Source organism: Schistocerca nitens, chromosome 3, assembly GCF_023898315.1.
Source record: "Schistocerca nitens isolate TAMUIC-IGC-003100 chromosome 3, iqSchNite1.1, whole genome shotgun sequence".
In the NCBI taxonomy this organism is placed as follows: domain Eukaryota; kingdom Metazoa; phylum Arthropoda; class Insecta; order Orthoptera; family Acrididae; genus Schistocerca; species Schistocerca nitens.
This window is the reverse complement of record NC_064616.1, coordinates 663032319-663044592: the sequence shown is the minus strand read 5'-3', so window position 1 is coordinate 663044592 and position 12274 is coordinate 663032319. Positions and strand designations below refer to the sequence as shown.

At 38.9% G+C, this 12274-nt stretch overlaps 1 protein-coding gene across 1 annotated transcript in view; it reads left to right on the top strand.

The window, feature by feature from the left end:
- Window positions 1–12274, top strand: part of LOC126248623 (probable C-mannosyltransferase DPY19L1) — a 224541-nt gene that overhangs the window by 181899 nt on the left and 30368 nt on the right. Inside the window, exons 9-10 of the mRNA XM_049949793.1 lie at window positions 4466–4683; window positions 4804–4960. Of these exons, the coding sequence (XP_049805750.1) occupies window positions 4466–4683; window positions 4804–4960 (375 nt within the window). The remainder of the gene's footprint in view (window positions 1–4465; window positions 4684–4803; window positions 4961–12274) is intronic.

Genomic DNA, 12274 nt, shown 5'->3' with positions numbered 1-12274 from the left:
GAGATGGACGTGTGAGGAAGTAAGATGTTACTCAACTGTTATTGGAACATATGCTCACAGAATTTCAACAATAACCTTCTCTGTGATGCACAATGCCTGTATTTTAGCACCTGCTACTGGAGTTTGTTGAACGTCTCTGTAACACTTTCACACTTACTAAATAATCCTGTGAGGAAACGTTCAACTCTTCATTGGATTTGCGTTACTTATTCTATTACTCCCACCTGGTAAGGGTCCCAGACTGGAGAGTAGTGCTCAAGAATCAATTTTACAAGTGTTGTGAAAGATACTTCTTTCATGGACGAATTTAATTCGCGAATATTTTTACAGTGAATTTCAGTCGGGCGTCTGCTCTTCGTACAATTGATAATAAGCGATTGTTCCACTTTAGGTCAGTCTGTTTGGTTACTCCCAGGCATTTTACGCAAGTTAGGGTTTCTAATGATTTATCACCAATAGCGTAATTAAACTGTACTGGATCTCTTTGCCTGTTTATGCCCAATATGGGACATTTATTTACGTTCAGGCTCAAATGTCAGTCCTAGCACCAATCATTGACCTTCCATAGATGTTCTTCTATTTTGCTACTGTCTTCTGTTGTTTCAATCATCCTACAGACAACAACAATGTCAAATATCGTACAGGAACAGCAGACCTCACAAGTATCAGAACAGTGGGGTTTATAAGCGCCTAGCTCCAATAGGAGTGGAGATACAGGCAAAAATGTGTTTTTTTTTCCAGCTTCTGGTGAATAGCCTGCCCTGCATGATAGAAATGTTGTGTGGGAACGGTATCGGCCTGCCAAATCAACCTGCTTTGCAGGACAACGGGGACAAGAAATGGCTCTCCAGGCCCCAACATGTAGGCTGCCCTGAATTACAGGCGTGTTGTGTTGGAGTAGTATTGGGCTGATTCATCAACCTTTTTTGCGTGGCGGCCTACATCTGGGGCAAATAAATGATGTTAAAGCCACTGATGTGTAGCCTGCCCTGTGTTACAGGTGTTTTGTGGGAGTAGTATCGGCCTACTTTATTAAACTGTATTGCAAAGGGTACATATGCTGATGAGCATAGGAGGGGACGGGTTGAGATGTATACAGAAGGGGATTGACAAAACAAGGGAGAGGAGAAAATGGACAGAGCGGAGGGAATTGGGGGAGATGCATGAGGCATCTGGAAGGTGTAGAGGAGTAGTGGGTGGGTGGGAAAGGAAGAGGGGGAGTCAGAGAAGGAAAGAGGGAGGGAGCAGGAAGATGTGGTCAGAGAAAGGGAGTGGAGGAAATAGACAAAGAGAGGTGGAGGAGAATATTCAGAGACATAAAGAATGGGGAAGGGGAGTTAGACGGGTAGAGGCAGGAGAATGAGGTGGAATAGGAGAGGAGGAGGATAGGGTGTGTTCAGTATATGTGTCGAACACATATGCAGGCAAAACCAAGGGAAAAGTTGAGTTATTTGTACATATTGTAAACGGTAGTGGCTTTATAACACTCCCTCGTAACTCCTGATATCTGTCGATTTGATATGTCGTATTCTATGTGCCAGGAAGTTCTGAATCGTGTTACAAATCTGGTATGATACTTAGCTTGTATTTTACTTACAATGTGACAATGAAAAACTATATATAATTTCTTCCAGAAGTCAATTGACTCTGCATCAACCTGAGTGCATTTGTCTGTGGTGCTCTGGGTTTCACAGATAAACAGAGTGAGCTGAATTTCGCATGATGTCAGTTTATGGAATCCATATTGGTTTTTGTAGTGGAGAGTCCCAAAAAAATCATAATTTGTGACTATAGAATATGTTCCATAATTCTACAACTGATTGATGTCAGCAATGTAATCCTACTTTTACCTGTGTCTGTCCAATGAAGCTTCTTGAAAATGTGGTTGACCACCACTTTTTCCCCAATTGCTCGGTAACATTTGCACTCCAGTGATTTATAATAGACAACTACTAGAAGGGAAGACCATGTTCTTTCACATAATCTCTGTGGAATCTAACAGGTATTGTATCCAATCCAAATTCTCTCCATTAGTTAGCAATTTTAGTTGATTTTCTTTTCCACAATCACTTATCTCAATATCTGTCATTTTGGCATTCCTGAAATTATTGAACAGATGTACAGTGTACATTTTTTCAGCTGTTATTTGCCAACTACACTTCGACTTAGCATAAATCTGTAGTGCAGCAGGAACTGGCCGCAATTTAAGGTGTGCTTTACATTGTGAATACTCAGCCACGATTTTATAAAAATGTCAGTATTTGACAAAATAGTATGCAGCTCTCTTTGCTTTTGTAGTAACTTCCAAACACTGCTCTTGAACCATGTTGGGTATTTCTATAATTGGAAAACCAAGTCTCCCCCTGTTGCAATATTATAATGGAAAACATACTGGAGGTATTCCCTAAGTTTTCTCTGAAGTACTCTGCCAATATTGTCTTTAAATGCATAAGATTACCATGTTTGATCAGCCTTTATTGCCTATCCTCACCCAGATTATTTCACATTAGCATTCTGTAATGACCTCACTAGATATTATCGAGTTCTTATGGCAGTCGATATACCACAACTGTTGGCATGCAGCCTGTCTGTACAATATGTAATATGTATTTAAGATTTCACTGATATTCACTTTCAGTTTCAGAGTGGGCATTATTACCTTTAGTAAAGATTCTAGAACCTTATCATGAATGCTGCACATGCATGCCACACACATCCTGGTGGCCACATAGCCACTTCCTTTTTGTAGTATATACCTGACCTATTGAGGTGGGCCCTAAATTTCTCCACTCAATAGCAGAGGTTGAAAAATTCACATCAAAGATTGAATAAGAATTATCTGAGCCTCTGGTTAAGACTTACTAATTAGCTTCAAACCAGAGAACCATAATTGACACTGGGTACAGTGCTGTAAATAGAAGACTTTGCTTCCACCTCATGTGTGGGCCTGTCTTGGCCAATTCAGCCAGCTATCTAATGAAGAAAGAATTGCCTCGAAACCCGTGTACAAGAGTCATTCATGCTGAGATGAACAGCAATTTGCAGCTGGATGTATTCAATACATGCCAACAGAACCTCCTCCATGTCTTGACAAGCATACTGTATGCACACTGGCCTTCTTTCCCAATCTGCATGTTATTTCCATCTCCATATGAGCAAATGTACTCATCTTCTTGTGTTTTCTGGGCTTGACAGGGTAATCGGCCTCTAGTGAAACAGATATTGCATACCTGTTGCATAGGCATAAGTGGGCAGCTGTGCAGTCATTTCCAACATTCGCCTTCTGCCTAGAGGTATGTGAATCCACCACTGTCTGCCAGTTACACTCGAGTGAGGACAGACGAGTGAATAGTTCCAAATCATACCCTTTGGAAACTTAAAATCACACATTTACATGATACTCTGGTAGAGAAAGCAAATTGAACTTTAAAAGATGATCACAGTTGATCAACATGCAATAAACTAACATTGATCACACAAAAATGTGCATTACATTGAGGTGACAAAAGTCATGGGATATGCTAGGCACATATACAGATGGCAGTAGTATTGCGTACATGTTGCCCACTGCTGTGAATTCATCTGGACACTTATAGGATATATCATCTGTTTGGACCATTGCCAATATTTCTTCAAAATCCAGACAAGCCAGAAGAGAATGCTGGTCATTGAGAGCTCTCCAGCATTTGGTGCTTAATAAGACCCTTCAGGCAAATGCCAATTATTTAGGGAAGGAAGCACAGCATCATTATAAGTCATCGTTCTGACAGAAGGAGGAAACTCTGCCAGAGGCTCTTCTTCCCCCCCTTAAATTCTTCATCCCCCTGTCTCTTCTTCCACCTCCTCGTATATCCTTCCTTCATCTGTTCTTCCCACCATACATCCCTCTTCCTTATATCTTCATCTTCCCTTATGTCCACCTTCCCTGTCTCTTCTCCCCTCCATGCCCTTCTCCCCCACTCCCTTCTCCTCTGCGCCCTTATGCCCTCATCCCCCCCCCCCCCCACGCCCTCATCTCACATGCCCTAATCCCCCCTCTGCATCCTGCTCCCCTACCCCACCCCCCTTGCAGGCTAACCCCCACAACACCCTAACCCCTAGAAACCTACTGCCCCAGCACTCTACCTTGCATGTGCTCTCCTCCTCCTGCACCCTTCTCCTCCAGCACCCTTCACCCCTTATGCCCTTCTCACCTTGTACTCTCCCACAGGCAGCCCCTCTCCTCATCCTCTGCCTCCTTTCCTCTGTGCCCAAAGTTCCTTCAACCCTCAGCCCTATTATTCTTATTTGAGTAGAAATTTGTCAGTGTTGTGTGATTTTTTTTTTTTTTTCACTTTCAGTTTTAAAATGTAGCTATAACAGTGATCTGTTGTATAATCTCATTCCACAGATGTTTTTCATACACATATGATATTTATTTTTGATTATTGTACACAATAACATAAATCACTTACTTCAATTTCAGGCTCATGTATTTAACATCTTCAGGGCAAAGTTCACAGCCTACAAGGATTTTCACACAATGTTGTATACCTGTGCTGCTGAATTTGATTTTATGCCCATAGAAGTTATAAAAAATCTGTCCCAGACACTGTTGTTACCTGCAGCTATTATTGCAGTAGGAACTGCATGTTGGAGTTGGTACAGTCAGTGGAATGAAAAATCTAATTCAGAACCCAAAAAGTAAGATGAATCTCTAATTGTAGTTGTGTTTCTTAATCATGATTATCATTTAGTAAATTTACTGGTACTGTAATTAATACAAGTATAAGTTTTGAAAAAACCTTAAAAATAATGTTACAGAAGGTGGCATGAGATGGTCAGTGTTTTGGATGCTGATGTCGTTTACACCTTTATCCAGCTGGCAGCATTTGGTGTTATGGCTGTTTTAGTAATGAGACTGAAACTGTTCCTCACACCTCACCTGTGTATTGCAGCATCACTACTTGCTTCAAGAAAGGTATTTTGCATCTAAAAACATGACAATAACAAAATAATCAATTTTTTTGTGTTACACTGAATGTTACCCTTTATGCCAAGTGTAGACATTCCTCCACCATAAAAATTTCTACTATTACTACTACTACTGCTACTACTACTACTACTACTACTACTAATAATAATAATAATAATAATAATAATAAAAATAATAAATTTACTTTTTTGAAAAATATGTAAAAGTCAGCCAACCAGTTGCATAGGTTTTCTATATACCTTGACCAGGTTTCGTCACCTCTAAGGGTGACTTCATCAGAAGGTAAGGTAATTACCTAAAATTAATATGTTGGATTAAATATCTTACCTAATAAAAGTTACATTAATGTAAATGAGTGTAAAACAAATAGTACTTACATGAAGAACATATTGTCAAAGATGTACAGTGGTTTAAGAGCTGAGTTGCTCAAGTCATACATTAAAACATAAAACATAATGTTCTTCAATAGGTCAAAAATTAAAACATAAGTAACACCGGTGTGGTGTGAGGAGACTGACTGTGTGGCAACTAGTCACGCTGCCAAGTAAACGTAATGTAGGGCGCACCACAAGCGGGCCACTAGTAATGTGAGCAAAACAATTTTGTATGTTACACATTTTCTGAAGTAAATCATACGTATAGCCAATATAGCTTTTAACAAAAATTAATTTTACAAATTATTGAGTAACATTTATAAATGAGCTTCAAACGGGATAAAATAGTACAAAGTCCGCTACGTTTTACGCAGCATAGGTAGAACCAGAGTTAAATACAACTGGAATTACATACGTAATGAAGAACATCAGTTCATTATATGACAAAATTTGAAAAGAAAGCTTGCATAACTAGGGTACAGAGGTCATTTGGTAATGAGTGTAACTTAACAGAGGTAATAATGTTTCTGAAAAGGAGGAGAGAACGTGGATTATAAGTATCATAAAACTGAGAGCACTGGTTTAAAAGCATTAAAGAAATTTCTATTTTTCAACTGTACTTGTTCATTCAACATGTCATCTTTATTTGGTGTGTGCCTGAAAATTTCAAGTTCTTCCAAGACATCAAGTTTTCTCCCTTTCTTTTCTCTATGCAGAATTGTCATTTCGTTTAATTCTGTTAATTTTACTGTTATTGCTGCTAGGTTTTGTAGCTGTTGTAATCTATTTCTGCTTGTGAGAAACGATTTCTTCGGAGTTTCAATGTGTTGTGTTACTAAAATTGTGTTGTTCAACGTCGCGTTCATTTTCTCTTCGCCTCAGATTGCTTCTAGATTACAGGTTGCTTTCACTGTTGATGAAATTGCAAAATTTGTTATGTGGCCATTTTGCAGCAAGAACATGGTTTTTGCAAATTTTGTGATTTCTTTTGTGCAGCTAGAGCAGGATTAATCCTACATTTGGAAGTGCCACTCTTATATTTTTAAGGGCAATAATAATCTAATCTAATATGCATAAGAAACATACAGTTTTTTCATAGTCACTTGTAGAGGTAACAGTGTTCAGGCAATGGTGGTTACATTACATTAATCACTTTCTATCCTACAGTGAGAGATATCTGTGATTTGGAAACAACTCAAGGATGTTCATTTTATGTAAGTGCAGTAGAATGAAACATTATTTAATGTTATTATGTTTAAGTGCTAACATTAATTATAAAAGGGCCTAAAACATTAATTCCAAGAGTTTCTGTGATAGTAGTTCTTTTTATAGGAGTAAAGGAAGTTGCACTTCATATTTCTTGAATTCAGTTCCAACCTCCACCATCTATTCATAAAACATGAATATGCTCTGGTGGCAGGTTGATGAGTACACTTGTACCTCATTCCAATTCTTTACTGTTGTTAAGTCGTAATATTTACTCATGCTCTGTACTGTCTTTTTTATAGCAACAGAGCACATTAAAATATATAAGTATTGCAAAACTGTTGTTAAAAATACCAAGTTTTGTGAAGAGATCTCTCAGGTTGTTCTAGAACAACACCAGATAGAATTCACATAATGTGCTTCAGTATTCTTAAAATACAGAGGGTGGATAAAATATGCAAACATGATAAATACAACCCGCTAACATGCCTAGTACAGTCTGGGAAATATGTTAACATTCAAAACAGCTTCGATTCAGCTTGGAATGGATAAATACACATCCTGTATGGTTCTTACACCATTCTTAATGCAATATAGTGGCAATTTCAGCTAACAATGATGGAAATGGATAGTGATCATGTACCCTCCTCTCCAAAGTAGACTGTAAAGAGGCTCAGTAGCACTGAGATCTAGTGACTGTGATGTCCAGGGGAGATGTGACAATTCATCCTTCTGCACACAAAACTGATCCTGGATGATGCAAGCTGTGTAAACAGGTTCCCTATTGTAGTGGAACATAGCATCACCATTGGGGAATCAACACTGATGGACCTGATCAGCCGAAATGGTCACATAATCCTTGACAGTAATGCTACCTTGTAGAGTAGTAATGGAGACCATGGAATACTGTGATATGAGTGCCCAAATCATCACCGAACCCCGTCATGTTTCACTCTTGGAACATGAACTTGGTCAGAAGTTGAAAACAGTGTGAAGCAAGACTCATCTGACCAAATGACTTTCTTCCATTGGTCCATAGCTCAGGTTTATGGCTTTCCTTGTGCGGCACTTGTGTCACTGAGTAGTGGTTTTAGAATTCCAACTTACGCTGTAATTTCCTGCTTCTGGAGCTTCCTTCATGTTGTTTTGGTGCTGACAGGGTTCATGAATGCAACATTCAGTTCTGCAGTGACTTTTGCATCTGTCATACCATAATTTTTTGTCAAAATCCTCTCCAGTGATTGCCTGTCACAGTCATTCAACACACACTTTTGTCTATGTTGTGACTTAGTGGATGATGTTTTTCTGCTTTCCCTGTATGTGATATAAATCATCGATACATCCTCTTGAGACACAGACACTCATCCCCAACATAATGCTCTCACAAATATACAGAACACTGTTCTGACCATGACTAACACTTGCAACTTATTGAGGATATTGTACTGGTGCCGTTTGTAGTCAGATACAACAGCGTAACCTGCAGGTTGGCTAGCATCTGCATTTATGTTCAAGGATGCATTTCTTGTGGTATTTCCATATTTCTGTCCAACCCCTTTGCTATACTTGTGCATTGAGTTTCCACTGAAGAAATTATTCCAAAACACATTAGTGGATGTAAATATGCAGAATAAACTAATTTCTATATTTTTAAATCAGCTGTAACAAACCATTCATATTGCAAATGTAGCTGAACTAAAGTGACTGATTAATTCTAAGGCATGTATGTTCCAGTTAAGATTGTTATCTATCTGTTTCCTCAAAAACGTGGCACTATCTACTTCATTTATTTCATTGACTAGTCTTTTTTATAGCTTAGGCCGATATTACACTATCAAATTTCTTTGTCAAAGATTTGATCAAAGATGTGATCCAATATTCCGTCCAATATATTTGTCAAAGATCTTTGACGTAGCGCTACAAGGGGTATTACACTGTCATCAAATTTTTCGTCAAAGTTCAAGATGGCTGACAACAACTTGTTATTAACCGCAGCAGTTCTACGTACTCCAATTGCATTGTGTGCACATGCGGAAAAGAAGTGGGGGGAAAAAATGGAACCATACATACGAGGTTGACAGTATTAAAAGTCCTGGGATTACAACTTGATAATAAATTCAGTTGGGAGGAGCACACCACAGAACTGCAGAAAGGCCTTAACAAATCTGTATTTGCAATTCGAGTGTTAGCAGACATAGGCAACATAAAAATGAAAAAGCTTGCATACTTTCATTCCATAATGTCATATGGGATAATATTTTGGGGTAAATCTTGAATTCAAACAAAAGTTTTCAATGTCCAAAAGCGTGTAATACGTATTATTTGTGGAGTAAATTCACGGACCTCCTGCAGAAACCTCTTCAAAGAACTGGTTATACTAACTACTGCCTCTCAGTATATTTACTTCTTAATGAAATTTGTCGTAAATAATATATCTCTTTTTCCAACAAACAACTCAGTTCATACATACAATACCAGGAACAAAAATGATCTGCACAAGGACTTAAAAGCACTTACTTTAGTTCAAAAAGGGGTCCACTACTCAGGAACACTCATCTTCAATAATTTGCCAGGAAACAAAAAATTTAGTTAGAAATAAAGATCAGTTTAAAAGGAGCCCGAAAGACTTACTACTGGCCAACTCCTTCTACTCCATTGGCGAAATTTTTAATAGAAACAAATGATGTATTGTATTTATTCATACTATTAGTATTGTTATTTCAGCTTAAAAAAAATCGACATGTTCCACATCCACGAGGATCTCCTCAGCACGGATCTATGGAACGAAAAACTAATCTAATCTGGGTGAAGCCGTGGGTTTTACGATGACACGATAAAAGCATTCAACAAAACTTGTTACGTAAGCTTACAGTGGAAGACGTCAAGTCGTACATCAATTACTTAAGAATGGATGAGCATACATTTCTGTATGTGCTCAATGAAGTGTATCCTCATACCACAAAGCACAATATTCACTTAAGAACTGCTACATCTTCAGAAGACAGGCTCACTATAACACTCCGATTCCTTGCTACAGGAGAGGGTTATGTTAGGTTATGTTAGGTCAGGTTAGGTCTCCAATCTTCTTAATCTATTTTTGTATTCAGGGTGCCTCATGTTGCAAAGCGCCTCATCAGCTTCAGACATCTCTATTAATTTTGTAGTTGTCGGCACACACCAATTGTATTTACCGGCAATGTTTATAAAAACACTACAGACGACAGAACGCTGCAGCGATGCTAGCGCTCCATGTGGTAACATGTCACATTGCAGTGAACAGAAGACAAGCGGTTTCTTTGATCAAATATACAGCGAGGCCCTAGATTTGATCAAATATTGGACGACATTTGACAAAGTCCCTATTACACTATCAAATATCTTTGACAAAGATATTGGACAAAGAAATTTGATAGTGTAATACCGGCCTTATGTAGTTCTCTGAGAGGTACTGTACCTTTTGACACATTGCTGAATCTGTTCAGTGTTAGCGTGTGTGTGTGTGTGTGTGTGTGTGTGTGTGTGTGCCCCAAACCAATATTCTAGCTATTTGAAATTCTCCACTGATCATAATGCACCTGTAGTTGTACCTGCATCCTTGACATCACCATGGGTTAAGTATTACATTTCATGATCTGCCTGCTGGCAGATGCCTTCTGCCACATTTTCATCTTTTCTTTGTCTTTATTTACCACCACTATCTCATCCCCATTTCCATGTTAACCACTGATGATGTGTGTTAAGTTCTGCACCATCCCATTTTCATTTATAAGCTTGGCAGATGATCCATTCTTGCACTAGACTGAATAAAACAGTATATCATCACCCTGTATTAGGGTGGTGCTGGTGGTTCCACCTGGAATATGATATGAAACACAACAAAATTTTTAAAGAACATAAAGAAGTTTTTATATGTCCAGTTCACAAAAATGGTTGAAAGGATACACTGCAACAGCTACCAAAGCCTGTACCTCCTCAACACCATATCTATGACATTTTAAATGATTTTGTCAACAAGCCTTGAAAAATCTCCAGAGCACATCTTGAGGAAGATCAGACAGGCTTTTTAATGGAAGACAGAAAGTCTTTATAGATACCTGCAACTATAATTCTCCTATATACAAAATTTTCTGTCTAGATCATCCTTTATTTCTTCTAATTATGCATTTCAGCAGACTGCCATCATCAGCTCTGAGCCTCATTGCATGCTTTTGATACCTTCGCAGTAATGACTGTCCAACTACAAGGGACGTTCAGTAAGTAATTAAACACATTTTTTCTCTTGGCAAGTTGCGGTTAAAAAAAAATGGCATTTGTTGTGGGACATTGTGGAACAGTCCTGCTTCAGCCATATAGTTTCATGACTTCCGATAGGTGGCAGTGCTACATGTAACCTTCAATAATGATTGTAGTGGAGGTGAATCCCAAGGAGAGAGGCATCATTGAGTTTCTTTTGTAGGAAAACCGGAGCATCACAGAATGGCTATGAAGACCTGGCAGTGAACAAAAGCATACCGAATCATTGGGCGAGGCATCTTTCATCATAGCAACAAGTTCGCACAAACCTCTTCAATCTCCTGCATGCCAGCCACACACAGCTGTCTCTCTTGCAGTGTTGGAAAGTGTGGACACTCTTATGCATCACCACAAAAATGCAAATGAACATCTCCTTCTCCATGACAATGTAAAGCCTGACACAATTCTGTGCACCTGAAAGTAGCTTACAAAACTCCATTGTACCGTTCTTGCTCATCCACCCTACGGCCCGGATATCACACCTTTCGACTTCCATCTCTTTGTCCCAATGAAGGATGTACTCCACTGGAAGCAGTACGTGGGTGATGGGGAAGTTATTTATGCAGTCAGATGTTTGCTTTGACATTGAGCAGTAGAGCAGTACCATGCAGGTGTACAAGCCCTCCTCGTAAGATGACATAAGACTGTTGCAGTGAACAGAGATTATGTTGAAAAATAGAGTTTTGAATCCAAAAGAGCAGAGAATAATGGGGTGTATATGAATCCTGAATGAAACCAACCTCCTTTCAGAAAAACATGTGTTGCATTGCTTATTAAACGCCCCTTGTATGTTGAGGATGCTTTTTACAATGTGTAAATGAATCCTTTGACATAATTGGACAGTCATGGCTGCAGAGGTAGAAAACTTGCAATGAGGCTCATATCTGATGATTGCAGACTGCTGAAACGTGTAGTTAGAAGAAATAAAAGTGTAGTCTAGACAGAAAATTTTGTGAATAAGGCAGGCTTTTGTAACAAACAGTCAACTGGCAACATATGCCAGATCTGATACCTGCCATGCAGAACAAAGATCACATTCTACAACACTGTCATTTACTCAGTTTACTTTATGCCTCCAAAAAATTGATAGTAGGTGATATGGATAGAAAGAAATTTTACATTTTCTATAAAATAATGTTTAAAGGATTTGCAGACCTATTAAACATAGAGTGGTTGGTTAGTTGATTGCGGGGGGTGGGGGGACCAAACAAGGTCATCGGTTTCATCAGATTAGGGAAGGATGGAGAAGGAAGGCAGCCATGCCCTTACAAAGGAACCATCCCAACATTTGCCTGAAGTGATTTAGGGAACTCACGGAAAACCTGAATCAGGATGGCTGGATGTGGGTTTGAACCATCGTCCTCCCGGACATGAGTCCAGTACAATGCTAACCACTGCGCCATCTTGCTCAGTAAATGTAGAGTGA